General features: G+C 36.9%; 2 protein-coding genes across 2 annotated transcripts; both read right to left on the bottom strand.

Moving 5' to 3' along the window:
- Positions 1–4,048: 4,048 nt before the first annotated feature.
- On the bottom strand, positions 4,049–8,199 carry LOC148575653 (uncharacterized). The gene is made up of 7 exons (XM_088502474.1): positions 7,478–8,199; positions 7,277–7,298; positions 6,702–7,187; positions 6,392–6,627; positions 5,434–6,302; positions 5,047–5,226; positions 4,049–4,689 (listed from the first exon to the last, which is right to left on the bottom strand). The coding sequence occupies exons 1-7, from the start codon at positions 8,197–8,199 to the stop codon at positions 4,049–4,051; spliced, it is 3,156 nt and encodes a 1,051-aa protein (XP_088358600.1).
- A 1,722-nt stretch (positions 8,200–9,921) lies between these two features.
- LOC107616501 (nudix hydrolase 10) lies at positions 9,922–13,951 on the bottom strand. Its single transcript, XM_016318478.3, is given in 9 exon segments — positions 9,922–10,323; positions 11,898–12,006; positions 12,258–12,292; positions 12,385–12,435; positions 12,525–12,602; positions 12,956–13,093; positions 13,283–13,348; positions 13,815–13,934; positions 13,937–13,951. Coding segments are annotated over 9 exon segments (810 nt in total). The 3' UTR covers positions 9,922–10,125.
- Between the last annotated feature and the right edge of the window lie 1,819 nt (positions 13,952–15,770).

Genomic DNA, 15,770 nt, shown 5'->3' with positions numbered 1-15,770 from the left:
CTCTACGAAGTCCAGGCCAAAAGAAGACACTACCAAGGGCCTTAAAAGTCTTGAGTTCCCCTTGATGTCCTGCCATGGGTGTAGAATGGAACTCCTTGAGTAACTGATTGCGCAGACCCTCAAAATTTGGCACCCAAATTCTGCCCCGGTAAGTTAGCAACCCTTCTTGGAATAGGAATTCAGAGTTGAGGGACCCTTGGTTATATTGTGATATCATTGATTGGGTTTCTTGGTCTTCTGCAGTGGCACGCAAGAGCAATGGCCGTAATGTGGATTGCACAGTTGAGAATGCTTGGAATTGCACCTCTGGATTCCCATCACCCTGCCTAGATAAGGCATCAGTAGCCCTATTAGTCTTGCCAGAACGATATATGACCTCAAAATCATATCCCAAAAGCTTGGTCAGATAGAATTGCTGCTCAGGGGTCAACACCACCTGTGACATTAATTCACGTAAGCCTTGGTGATCTGTTTTGATACAGAAACGACGCCCCAGTAAGTAATGCCGCCACTTCGCCACCGCTTGGGTAATAGCGTACAATTCCCTGACATAAGCTGATGCCACCGTTAATTTGCTACTAAGTTTCTTGCTAAAATAAGCAAGGGGATGCCCTTGTTGGGACAACACTGCACCAATCCCTTGGGCTGACGCATCAGTTTCAATAGTAAATGGCTGATTGAAATCGGGTAAGGCTAATACTGGAGTACGAGTAAGGGCTGACTTCAACTCCTCAAATGCAATCTCCGCTGCATGCTCCCAATGAAAATTATTGCGTTTGAGAAGTTCAGTGAGTGGAGCAGCCAATTGCGCATACCTTGCGACAAACCTCCGATAGTATCCAGTGAGGCCGAGAAAGCCCCGCAGCTGTTTCAAGTTCACTGGCTTGGGCCATTCAACAATTGCCTTAATTTTGGAGTTGTCAACCTGCACTCCTTCCTTGCCCACCACATGGCCTAGGTATTCAACTTCTTGTTGGCAAAATGTACATTTAGAGAGCTTGGCCACAAATTGATGTTGTTGTAGGACTGCAAGTGTTGTTCTTAAATGTGCAATGTGTTCTTCCTTGGATTTGCTATAAATAAGTATGTCATCAAAAAACACCGCAATAAATTTCCGGAGGTACGGCCGAAACACCTTATTCATGGTTGCCTGAAATGTCGAAGGGGCATTGGTAAGACCGAAAGGCATCACCACAAATTCGTAATGGCCAAGGTGTGTGCGGAAGGCGGTCTTTGGAATGTCCTCATCCCGAACTCGAATCTGGTGGTAACCCGAACGCAAGTCAATTTTGGAGAAATAAGCAGCACCAAATAGTTCATCAAGAATTTCATCAATAGTGGGAATGGGAAACTTATCTTTAATGGTAATGGCATTAAGGGCTCGGTAGTCAATACAAAACCGCCAACTGCCATCTTTCTTGCGTACAAGCAGCACATGACTAGAGAAGGCGCTGTGACTTTCACAGATTACCCCAGACTGCAACATTTTCTCTACCAGCCTCTCAATCTCTTCTTTCTGATAATGTGGATAGCGATACGGTCGCACATTGACAGGGTCAGCGCCCGGTTGTAAGTGAATCTGATGCTCAATTTCTCTTGGAGGTGGCAAAGTTTCTGGTTCTTTGAAAACTTCTTGATATTCAGATAACAGCAATTGGACAGCTTCATCCTGTCCAGTTTGTGGCCTTGTAATTGAGGGATCAATGACTCGCAAGTGCAAGAAAGAAGCAATGACGTCAGCCGATACCATTTTATTCAAAGCCCGATTGCCCACTGCCCCAGGTTGGAATAGCCTTTCACCCTGTAGCTTGACCGTGAGATCACCCACCTTAAATTCCATGGTCAAGTGCATATAGTTCATTGTCACGTCACCCAATTGCATCAACCATTGTGCGCCCAGCACCACATCCGCTCCTTTAATATCCAAGATAAAGGTTTCCAAATGAAATCCGTACCCTTGCATGCGCAATGGGACATCATTGCACTTTGAAGCACACCCGATGCACTCACCATTGCCCACATAGACATTCAGCTGATGCACCGGAGTCAATGGTAACTTCAATCTCTTGGCAGTGGACTCCTTCATGAAGTTATGTGTGCTGCCGCCATCAACGAGCACCATAACCGGCAACCCTTCACACGTTCCTGCCACTCGGATAGTCTCCGGGTGGTAAGCCCCAACCATAGCATTGAAACTAATTTCCACCACCTCATCATCAGAGAGTTCAGGGGAAGAATGGAGTGGGTCATGGTCCGAGAGTGGAAAGTCACTTGGTCTGTCTCTTGTTAGCTCTTCTAGCTCCTCGCCACCAACGAGCAGCAAGTAAGAAGACTTGCATTTATGGCCCGTAGAGTATTTCTCATCACAATAGTAACACAACCCTTTATCCCTTCTTTGTTTGATCTCGGCCGCCGATAAGCGACGATGGTTGGCGGTCGCTGCAGTGGCTGTGTTGCTAGCCTTACCCGGAGATGTCACGTGGGTAGGAGGGTTTCTTGTAGTGTCAAATTGAGATGGTGAGACTCCTGCCGCTGCTCGGCCACCGTGCGGTCTCAAATTCAGTACACCTGCTTGATTCTTCTGCTCATGTAGCTTTGCAAGAGCCACGGCCTCAACATATGACCGCGGTTTAGCCAGCATCAACTCACATTTCAGCATCTCTGTCAGCCCAGCTACAAACAAGGATGTCAGCCACTCTTCACTTAGCCCCGTTACCTGGTTAGAGAGTTCCTCGAATTGATGTTGGTAAGCCGAAACGGTAGTCACCTGCTTGAGTTCTTTCAAAGCCGCCTTGGGATCGTGGAAAATGCTGTGGCCGAAACAAACACAGAGTGCTTCCAAAAAACTCTCCCAAGTATGGTTGATAGAGTTGTTGATGCACCATCGATACCAAGTGTATGCTGGTCCCGTCATGTGGAAGGAGAGCATACGAACTCTCCATGTCTCCGGCACTGAATAGAGCTCAAAATATTCTCGTGCACGGAACGTCCACTCCTCTACCTTTTCACCATCAAACATAGGTAGCTCTGTTTTCATTCCCTTCGGCCAGTTCGGAAGTCGCGATTCCGCTGTGTACTCCGATAAATCGCCGAGACCACCACGATCGGTAACAACCTGCTTCAGCTTCAAGGAATCCCGAAGCATTTTCTCAATGTTCTTCACTGACGTCTCGACGGAACCGATACGCTCCTGAGTACCATTGAGCTGAGCCATGGTCTCAATCTGGCCCCGTTGCAGTGCTGCGATCTCCGAGCGGTTCTGCTCGCATACATCCTCCAAACGGAAAAGGGGAGTTCCTGGTTCCATGATAGAACCCTCTCAATGAAAGCACCAAATGTTAGAGCACAATGCAAATTCACAATTATCAACTAAGTCAGTGAATCATCAACAGAATTGGAATAAAATGGAAATGGAATTGATGAACCAAAAAACTATAACAGAAATTCACTCTCCCCTCTTCGAGTCAGGGACGACTCCCACACTAACTGTCTAGATTGTTCCTACCTTTCTCTCTCCTTTTCTTTTCCTTAAATCCCTATCAGATCCTAACAACTTTGTCTATTATTACCATGCTCTCTCATTCATTTACCCATTACATAGTCCCTAGCCCAATATGGCATCTTTCGCTCTCTTTTGTTAACAATTGGGCCAGTGTCGCTACTCTCTTCTTCTTCCCTTGTTGGATTTAGCTGCTGAGATGGGCTTGGAGTAGTGACTGTATCAGAAACTCTCTATCAACTCTAAAATTAAAATTTTAAAATCTAAATTTTAGATACTAAATCCTAAATCTTAAGTTATAATAAATAAAGAATTAAGATTTATCTTTATATAATTAACAAAGAGTATAATACTCCTTACTTAATAAAAAATATTTATAATAGAATCTTTTATCTCTACAAGACAAATTATTAAAACAAAAATGTTACACGATCAAATTTTTTATGGAAGGTATGTATTTTTTTTTTTTTTATGAAAATGGGGGATCAAGGATCCCAAAAAACATCAAGCAGAGAAACCCACAAAAAAAAAAAAAAAAAGAAACACAAACTACCTACTCCCTCTCAGTCTGAGGGACCCGAAGTTATCACAGTACAGCATAGTACTAATACCATGGGGAGGGGATTCAAAGGTATGTAAACCAAAGGAGAGATCGTGGCCCATTTTTGCAAGAAAGTCAGCAACACAGTTTGCTTCTCTTAAGGTATGCGACCAGTTAACCTGATTCAGACGTCTTATTATAATTTGGATTTCTTCCACAAGAGAGTAGCAAGGGTGGTGTTTTGGCATACCTTCTTTGATAAATTGGATGGCCATCATAGAATCTGATTCTATGACAACGTGGTTGTAACTGTTAATCACAGCGAGGTGCAGTCCTTTAACAATAGTCCAGAGCTCAGCGTGCATAATTGAGCAGCTCCCTAAATTGCAAGAGAAACATTTAATAAATCTCCCTAGGCTATCTCTCATCACTCCTCCACAGGTTGCATTGTTACTACTTGTAAGGAAGGAGCCATCTACATTGATCTTGATGAAACCTTCCACTGGCGGGTACCATCTAATAAGGAGACCAGATGTGATAATTTTGTTACCAGGCAGTATAGGATTTTTAATCACTTTGAGAATATCTTTGACGCGATTATGGATGGATTCCACAATTCCGTTAGGATGCGAAGCAATTTTCTCAAACACTAGTTTGTTACGAGCAAATCATAGAGAAGAAAGGGTAACCCCAAAGGTGCAGCACCACTTCGTTGGAGTGGAAAGATTTTTTAGGAGCCACTTTTCCCTGTAAAGATTAAAGAAATCAAGAACATGCTCTTGAGGCTTGAGTGCTTCCCACACTGTTTTGGCAAATTGGCAGTCTCTCAGAACGTGCAGTGAGGTCTTGCTTGGAAGGTTGCATCGAGGACACTCTGAGGTTACACTCAAATGCCTTCTATTTCTTTCCGTGTTGGTAAGAATAGCATTGTGAGCCACAAGTCAGAGGAAGGACCGAATTCTTTCTGGGCCTTGCCACTTCTAAATCACGTTGAACATGCAATTACTAGCTAACACGTCTCCTTTCACGGCTTGGTACGTTGTCTTCAAGTTGAACGTTCCATCTGAGGTTTGTGCCCAGACAAGATGATCTTCTTGCTTCCATGGCGAAGGTGGGGACAGGAAAATAATTCTTTGAACCACTTGGTCCGGGAGCCATCCTTTCAGTTTCTCGTTATCCCACTCACCTGAAACAGTTAGGAAATCCATCAGAGCATAATTAGAATCGACTAGATTAGTTACCTGAGATGCATGTTGATTAAGGCTCCCAAAACTAGGGACCCAATTATGCTCCCAAAACTTTATGCGAGATCCATCACCAATACGCCAAATGGAATTGCTTTGGACATCTTTTCACGTAGAGCAAACTCCCTTCCAAAGGTTTGAGTCACTACTTCTTCTCGTAACATTGGGCATAATGTCGTTGCTACATCTGTACTTAGCTCGCAACACTCTAGCCCAGAGGGAGTCTTTCCTTTCAATTAGGCCCCAGCCAATCTTCATCATATAAGCTTGATTAAGCTCCTTTGCATGTCTGATGCCCAGTCCCCCAGATCTTTTGGGCTTGCCGACAGTCTTCCAATCAAGGAGATGAATTTTCCTTGAGTTTTCAGATTCCCCCCAGATGAAGCTCCTACATTTACGGTCAATAAAATTACAAGTAGAAATAGGTAGAACAGCAGTTTGCATAGTATAACTAGGGATAGTAGAAAGGATCGATCTCATCAGGGTGGTCCTGTCTGCCAAAGACAAGGATGTAGCTTTCCAATTGTTAAGTCTCGCATTGATTTTGGCCTCAATGTCCTTGTAGGTGTCCTTTGTAATTCTTGAATGAATAAGTGGAACACCAAGATATTTTCCAAGGTCATCTGTTCTAGTGAAGTTCAAAAACTCACTGATTTCACTTCCGACACTATGCCCGACATTCTTGGAGAAGAAAATTCTGGTTTTATCATTACTAATCTTTTGGCCAGAGCTCTCATAAAAAGCTTTAAAGATTTTTTTTATAACATCAGCTTGCTCCATACTAGCTTCTGAGAAAATTATCAAATCATCAGCGAAGCCTAGGTGAGAAAGATTCGGGCTATTTTCATTGAGGCTAATTGGTTTCCAGAAACCATGTTCCACTGCATCATTTATAAGTTGAGATAATTTTTTCATACAGAGCACAAATAAGTATGGGGATAAAGGGTCTCCTTGGCGAATTCTCCTAGTCGGGAGAAATTCATCAATGGCTCCCCATTCCAGAGAACCTGCATGCTGACTGAGGATACACACATGTATATAAGGTTAACAATGTGACCCGGAAGACCAATATCCTCCAAAGTATCTTTGATAAAGGACCACTTCAACCTGTCATACGCCTTCTCAAGATCAATCTTAATTGCCATCCAACCTTTGGGCCCTTTCTTATTCCGCATAGAATGAATAACTTCTTGCGAGATAATAATATTGTCGGAACTCTGTCTTCCCGACACAAAGCTACATTGAGCTGGACTTACGAGATGATCCATGATTTTCCTAAGACGGGTAGCAAGAAGCTTGGTAATAACTTTATTAGAGACATTACAAAGGCTAATGGGTCTCATCTGTTTCAAGTTGGAAATAGGCTCAACTTTGGGAATAAGAGTAATCAACGTATCATTTATCTCCCCTACTTTACTTGGATTGGCAAAGATATCTTGGACAAGCTTGCATAAATCGGCACCAACTCTATCCCACTGTTTCTGATAGAAGATAGTCTGAATCCCATCTTTCCCTGGAGCCTTGAGGCCCCCATACGAAAAATCGCTTCTTTGATTTCCAAGCTAGTATAGCTTTTTCCAATAAGCTCCTTATCAACTTGAGAGATTGTGGGAAAACACCCATTCAGAATGAATTTAATCTCCAAAGTATCATCAGTAAATAAATTGCTATAGAAGGAGGTGGCCATGTTCTCCAACTCAGTTTTGTTTGAAATCCAATTTCCATCACCATCTTGGAGAGCTTCAATCCTGTTTTTCCTCCTCCTAGCCATAGTGGTGCCATGAAAATACTTGGTGTTGCGATCACCGAACTCGAGCCAGTTACATCTCGATTTTTGGAACCAAAGGATCTCTTCCTGAATGAGGATCTCTTCATATTCTTCCGACAAGGATTTTTGCAAGTTCTGGAGAAAGAGATTACAAGTGAGATTCATGTTAGCTGAAATCCCTTGTAATCTCCTTAATATTTTACTTTTCTTGTGATGAATGTTACCGAACACGTTAGAGTTTCACTCCTTCAAGGACTTTTGAAAATCAGCAATACAACCAGACCAGGAGTTATTAAAATTCCAGTGTTCATTAACCACATTAGCAAATTCCGGGTGTGTCAGCCAAGCAGCCAAGAATCTAAAAGGTCTACTGCCTTTGTTAACAGGACATGGGGAATCTAATTGAAAATAAAGGGAGGAGTGACCTTCTCATGTTATCCAGCATCTCCTTCTCCATAGCAATGGTTTCAGGATTTCTTGAGGATGAGCGGGTCTTCTTATAGGTAATTATGTTGTCATTGGTAGGTGTTTGAGTCCCCAAGGCTTCCTTTCTTTTTGACTTGGGTTGTATATTGCTTGGCATGGGCCCAATCTTTGGGCTAGTCCTTTTTCCACCTTGTGGGTTCTTTCCTGCACCTGGCCTTAGAACCTTGCTTGTAGGCCTTTTGAAGGCTCCATTTTCTTTTTGGTTTGGAACCATGTCCAGCCCATTTTGTATGTTCTCTTTAATCCCATCTTCCACGGCTACAGTAGTCTCAATTTTCTCTTCCCCATTTTCCTCGTACAAGGCATTATAACGTGATCCTTTCTCCATAGTAATTTCCGACGGAACTATAGCCCTATCTTTATTTGAAATAGAGACCTTCCCATATTGAGCGTATCTGTTCACTGGCGCATGTTTGTCTTGTTTCCTTTTTTGTGGTTTTCTAACCATCATCCACGGCCTAAAATTGGGTAGGTCTTGATTATCCCTTGATTTTTGCACGTTAGCCGTATCCTCTGGGATTCTTTCTTCATTTGGTTTTTGTCCCCCGTTAGCGTCGGCTTCCTTGTTAGAGACCATATCATCTGCGGTGTTTTCTTCTTCTCGGAGTTCTTCCTTGTACTCCGTTCCCTCGCTACATTCCTCTGCCCTATGCCCATACATCCCACAAGAAAAGCAGATGAGGTGGAGACCCTCATACTCAATGTTCAACATGCTCCCAGAATCGAGATTCTAGGTACCAGCTTTTTGGTTAAATCAATTTCGACACAAATTCTAGCAAACTTCCCTCGAAAATGTATTGATGTTGTTCTGTCGACCTTCAGCATTGTGCCAATAGCATATCCAACTCTCCATAGAAACCTGTGGTTGTAGAGCTCTATTGGTAGATTGGGTATACGAACCCAAGCTGCCACTTTTTTCACTGCTTTTTCGGACTCCAAAAAGAAAGGCCGCCACCTCTGAACAATAAGGTAGTGTCCTGCCACCATCCACGGTCCTCCAAGCAATGCATGCGAGTAGTCTTCCTCCTCTGTAAAGTGAACAAGAAAATAATCACGATCCATGTCTATAACATTGATCTTACTTTTCCTTTCCCAATCTCTATTTAAACGATGTTCTATGAAGCCAAGATTGACTCTTTTCCCAAGAACCTTCACAATCAGCGCTGCTTGCCATGGCTTGCACCATTCCTCGAATTCTTCTTTTGAAACGGGAATAACCGGACAAAGGTCAAATGGCTTCTCTTCCCTCCCATTCGATTCTTTATCTTTATACCACTTGTCTTCTGAATTTGGATCGTTCTCATCGATATCGTCCTCAGCCATAGACGAATTCCCAAGAGCCACTAGAGAATCCTTATACGAGACTTTTCGCGTTGTCAAAGATGATTGTTGGTTTTCATTACCCAACTCCACATCCATAGCTGGTTGAATTCGGTTAACGTTATCACCTAGTTCAGCATCGTTGTGTGTTTTGACTTTCTTTGTACTGTGATTCATGAGATCCTCTTCTTGAGGAGAAACCCTAGGAGAGCGTTCCTTAGTGAGAGACATTATTCCTAGGTCAGACTGTTCTTATGGAAGGTATGTATTTAAAATAATGAGTTCTACTAACTAATTTAATCCAACAACCACCATATATCTTATAAAATAAATTCTGAGGTCGTGTAATTTTACTCAATCTTAAAATGTTCAACCTTGTGTTTCTACTTTGATCATCATCTATTTTTATTCTTGGAGTAATTATTAAGTAGTAGGATGTTTATATTAAGAGGGTAAATCATATCTCATTTTCTTGAAAGAGTTATTGTCTTTTTAGCTATGTGGTAGCGAATCTTTAGAATTTTTCATCATATACAGTAACTCCTCCACTAAAAATCGATGTAGTTTATGGAGCAAGGATACTTATCTAATTTATTGTGTTTGTGTTGGATATATTTTGTACACGATATATTTATTGATATTCGTCTAACATGCGTGTCTTATGTGTCCAACCATATCTTAATAAAAAATGAAAATTTTTTCTCTAGAAGTATACTTAAATACTATCACGTGTCAACGTGTCTAACCTTATTCTTAATATATATTCTTGAAATGAATTTAAAAATAGTATATATTATTAATTATTAAAATAAAAATTATTTTAAATATTTTATATAATTAAAAAATTAATTTATATTTTAATATCAATAAAATATCAAAATATCATTATAATTTATCTAAAAAATATTTTATATTTTATATATATATATATATATATATATATATATATATATATATATATATATATATCGTATTTCTATCACTTATAAAAATTTTAAATTTGTGTGTCCACGATTCGTACGTCATAGACTTTCTCACAATATTGCTCACAATTCGAAAGATCCATAGAAAGAGCACACTATAAAATTAATGATTCAAAATAAATTTATTACATCAATCCTAGATAACAAAATTTCTGCTCAAAATCTTGTTAACGAAGATTCAAAAGCATATAAATTCTGCTAGAAATTTATTTAACATAATATAACAGATAACTATAATTTCTGCTAGAAATCTATTTAACATGTAAGAAATGACCAAGAGAGGCTTAAGAAGACTTGTCCAATTCATTGATATTCATATATAAATAGTTCAATTGATCCTCAAAATATGATGAGACTCGCCTTGGGGAGAATCCAGTATAGAACTTTTCTTCCACATTTGCCAAACATAATTCAACTACGTACTTGAAGGGTTCATGTTTCTGAGTAAGTGGTTGAACTGCGAATTCCTCGAACGGCATCCACTTCGCAAGGGAAGACATAAACAAAAGGAAGGTATAGTCACCAAGGAGATGGAATGCATGAACAAGAAAGATTGAAAAATGTGGATTGTCATGATTCATAAGGACAGCATTGTTCAATGTGATATCTTTTTCAATTTTGTTATTTTCAATATTTTGTGAAGGAAAAAATGAAAATAGAATTTTACTGTTTAATCATAGTAATATCTTGTTAAATTCCTTTGGAATGCATGGTATAAACTCATGATTTGATTAACCAATAATAATGGATCTTGATTTTGTAGCTTAAACATGAGAAAGCTAATGAACATAAGGAAATCCTCCATCACATGCATATAGATTCTATTACTACACATATATTATTGTAAAACAGTTCCGACAGACTCATTCTTCAAATACATGAAGGAACATTTGCATTAATTAGAGAACCATGTTGGTTTATGTCCTAACAAATGCTTGGACAACTTTATCGTGTTGATAACACAAGACATCAATATATAGATAGCTATAGGCATATAGAGATGTGTTTGTAGTTAGTGACAAACATATAAGATAGGGTAATTCGGTCAAAACACTCTATAGTACGAAAGATTCGAGAAAAAGTTGCACTTAAAAGGATGTAATTTAAGCATATTAACTTTTAGGATGAACGCAGATATCTTGGATATGGCAAAAATTTTGATCTGATCTGCACTAAAATTATTGGATCCCGCAGTTTTTAGGTTTAGATCTTGCGGATCGGATCGAATATATTTATAAAACACAAAAATATATTTAAAAGCTTATTTTTATTAAAAAATATCAATAAAATTTATTTTTTCTATTTTTTTAAATATGTTTACTCTTAAAATAATATTAAACATACTTTTCTTAGATAATAAATTAAAATAATACAACATATATGATAATTATTAATTGAAATAAAACATAAAAAAATATTTACTTATTTAATTTTGCGGATATGTGGATATGTGGATACCTGCACAAAATCCGCAATCCGATCCTATTAGTGTGCGGATAGAATCCGATCCGATCGGATCCATATTCACAATTTTCGGATCGGATTCAGATAAACACCGCGGATATGCAGATTGAATATGATCCATGAACACCCCTAGACATGTATTTAACATTTTAACTTTGATACAATAATCCGTAGCTGATTTTAGTACGGTTTAAACTCACGATATTAAAATTGTATGGAAATAACTCACCCTTGTTCTAAGATTCACTTCTAACAAAAATATAAGATGGTCTGTATCTAGTTTTCAAAAAAATAGATACACAAAGAATATATCTTTTAATCTTTCTTTATGTTATCCCTGCCATCTAGTGAATGGTTCACAAGTCTATTTTATTGTATAAACAACTTGTAGGTTGTCTTAATGGATTATTAGTTGAGATTTCATGAGTGGAAAATAAGCAGGAGTATGAACATAACTAGGTTGATATGCAACACTAGGTTCATCTTTTGGATATTTCTCATCATCTCATACTCATAGTATCAGTTGCTGAAAAGTTAGGTTGGGTGAACAAAATAGACAGAACAAAGATGTGAAATCGTCAAACAAAAGTACCTGAGCTGCTTCAATTTCCAATTCTTGCTTTTTGATCTCAACAGAAAGAGGGCGCAACATGCAAAGAAATGACAAATCTGATTTCCCAAAGAATGAATTCTGCACTTCCCTGAAAAATAGAAAAACAGGACTTGGTGATGGTGATTAATGATTTTTGTTCAATCACTGAAAATTCAAATTCCTCCTAAGAAAATCATTAATATGCCTCTTTTGTGCTTAATATATCGAAAATAGAGTTAGAGTTTCAGTGAAAATCATACATACATATTGTGTTTTTAAATTAGTTAATACAATTCATGAATACAATGTCACAACGATATATCAGGATTAAATTCCATACAAAAGTCAGAAGATTCACACCTGAATGCTAGTATTTCTACAAATTCGGTATCAACCTGAACAAATAAAAAAGATGGACCATATAAAACAGTTGTTATGAGCTTATGATCAATAAAAAAAAACTGGTCACATTTACTCAGATACTCACTCCTGTCTCTTCTTTTACTTCTCTAATAGCTGCTGCAAAAATCTCCTCACCCTGCAGGTACAAAACCATGTTACAATAACTTCAGTAGGTAACTTCCAGTAGCCAATAACCATGCTGCAAAAATCTCCTGTACTGCATACCGCGTCGACAACTCCAGTAGGTAACTTCCAGTAGCCAATTCCATGGAATCTACCTCTTTTTTCCTGTACTACAAGAACCTACTACCCCAAAACATGGAACAAACAAATAAAGAAAAAAGAAGGGAAAAAAGTTGCATTGATCACAATGTTGGCATGAAGCAGGTTAATTATTTGTATGAAAAAACATACAAGATAGTAAGACCCATTTGGTGACTTTACTAGAATAGAAATATCAATTCATTTGCAATGTTTGGTTTGATACAATAAATAAGTAGAACTCACATGCCATGTGAAGTTAATAGTTGAGAACTAAATGTTTGATTGAATTGCTTTTCAATAGTTTTCAACTATAACTTCATACGTAGATAGCTGCATGCGAATTTTTACTGGTGTAATAAAAAACTCTTTGTGACTGTTAATTTGACAATCACCTCTTTGTTTTGATTTAAGACTATAGCAGCAACGGCAACACGGTGGGAAGCATTTATAGGGATTGTGCAGCCTGTTTGGGGAATCCAATAAACTAGCATTAGATAGCTTGGCTCAGCATGGTGGTACCAGAACCCCTCCTGCCACCAACAAAATACATACCATACTCACTTATTCACATCTTAACTAACAGGAACAACATATAAATAACATTTAATATCTATGCAACTATATATTCTGAAAAATGAAAAAAAAAAAAAAAAAATATATATATATATAAGCAATTAGTGTTTAAAAGAATTTTACTCAATTATATACTTTGCAGTTACCTTCACTGCAGTTTCCACAAGGTTAACAAGACTGATAGGTAACTTTATCCAAACACCATGTTTTCCCTGCAAACCTTATTGAAGTTAATAAAAGGCGAAATATTTGAGAAATATTAAGAGGTGTTCAAAATTTATTATTCATGACTATCACTCAATTCTTTTAGTTTATTTTTTTTAATTTAGTAATTCAATAATATATTTTATCTCATATTTTTAAATATTAATAATTAATTAATAACTAAAAATAATAAATTTTAATAATTTTCTAATATTTCTCTGTAGCAGGATCATAAGTTTCGTTTTAATTGTGTGGCTGACATAAATTTATATGAAAAGAAAAAGGTTAACGCGCAACTTTCTCTTTCCTCTAAGTCTTGGGTTGAATCTCATTGTACACCAAAATAAAAGTAACGATGATAACAATTTGACATTTTGATTTTTATTTTTTTTTAAAGAAAAGGATACTATATCACAGACATCATTATAGAGCTGTGTATGTGCAGCATAATAAATAATAAATAATTAGTATTACCTTAAGGTTCCAATGTAGAAGTGAAGACCTAAGCAATGTAGCAAAATGTTCTGGATCCATAGGTTCATTCAAGTCAACAATAACTCCTCCATGGGCATCATCAATGGCAGGAAGAATTTTGGGATGTTCAAATCCATTTTCACACAATCTCTCCCCTAATTTTGGTGCTGGAATAGTTGAGACAGACATGGAGCTTTGTACTATACTGCTGCATGCAAGTAAGTCAAATATTCAACAATTTGACTCCAGTCTATTTCACTTCATATGTCACAAAAGGTTATTAAACGTTGAAGAGTCAAAAAGGAGTTTCAAGAAATTCAGCAATTAGACAAAGATTTAACTGTTTGTTTGTGTCAGTTAATAATTCTCATTCAGACGCATCAATTTTTTATCTTGAAATTAGTTTCCTCTTTCACTACGGCAATATTAAAGTAACAACAAATAAAATAATTCAATTCAAGATCTGATGTCAGTGCTGCGCAATATAGGTGGCTCCTCCAACAAAGATTGTTAGGCAAACTTTTTGGTATAATTAATTACATTCTTTTTTAATTTGTTCACGGATCACTGTCTTTTAAAGTTTTAGCATACAGAATAAAAAATAATGAAAAAGTCTAGGAACTAGGAATTTTATTAAAATTTAGTCAAGTATTTAGAATTTGTTTGAGAAATTGCAAAAGCTATTTTTTTTAGTTTTTGACTTATAAAAAATTACATTAATAGTGTTTAGTACAATTTTTTAGATAAATTTTTAATTTTTTAAAAAGTTATTTAAGAACTTTTGAAAAAGTTAAAAAATGTGACTTCTCCTATTTTCAAAAGCTATTTTAGCACTCTTATTTAATGCACAACTTTAAAACAAGGATTTCTATAATAACTTTCTAAACACAAAATAACTTATTTAAAAGTTATTATTAATAAAAATCCTTATATTTTAAGCTCTTTTTTCAAAAGAATTTATTTAAAAAGTTTAGCCAAACTGACCCTTAATCATCAAAAGAAAAATAAGTAATCCTACACCATTGGATATCATCTCCCACCGTTAAAAATACTTATGATGATTAATTGATGGTTACATATCACAAATTCTGCTGGCCCTAGCACTTCTCAAAAATTATTATTATTATTATTATTATTATAATAAAAATAATAGATTTTTTTTTACAAAGATTACTGTTAGTAAATTGTGAAATAATTAAAACAGTAAAAAAATAAAAATCTCATAAAATAAGGATAAAATTATAAAAAAAAGAGATAGAATTAAAATTTTAAAATGAAAATTATTGTTGAACAAAATTTCAATTTTAAAAAATAACTATTAACAAACAAGAGAAAATACAAATGAATCTTTCTATACTGAGGCAAGATTGTAAATCCCAAAATAATGCATGCAGCAGCATAAATAACTTCTCATCCAAGCCATGTGAACTTGTGAAGTAAAATACTTGGTCACTACATTTATCTACCAATAACGAATTACTACCAGCATGCATTTTAAAAATTAAAAAAATTAATAATAGAATAACAAATAGAAGGAAATCAATTAAATTGTGATAATAAAAAGGACATGTGTGATCAAGAGGAAGCATAAAATAGAAGATTACCTTGATAAGGAGAAAGGAGAAGGAAAAAATGGGTGAGAGAGAGAAATGAGGACTACTGATTATTGTAAACTTAATGAATGAATTAGAATTCCTCTTATGAGAGGTAGCTAGCTAGAAAGATACATAATATATAAGAGGTAGTAGTGGAAGCTCAAAGTTATAAGTGGCTAGTATAGTGGACGAGGCCTTAATTGGATTGATTTATGGGAAAGTATGAAGAGCTAATGGAATATTTATACAATGTGTACAATGGAGGTTTAGGAAGTATTAGAGATATAATCATTAGTGTTACCTTTTTTCATCAGCTGAAGCTTTTGGGATGAGTGGTATCATGACATAGTATTAGAGCGCT

Source organism: Arachis ipaensis, chromosome B1, assembly GCF_059453495.1.
Source record: "Arachis ipaensis isolate K30076 ecotype BB chromosome B1, ASM5945349v1, whole genome shotgun sequence".
NCBI lineage: Eukaryota > Viridiplantae > Streptophyta > Magnoliopsida > Fabales > Fabaceae > Arachis > Arachis ipaensis.
Note: the sequence above shows the minus strand (reverse complement) of the source record. Positions and strands in the feature narration are given on the sequence as shown.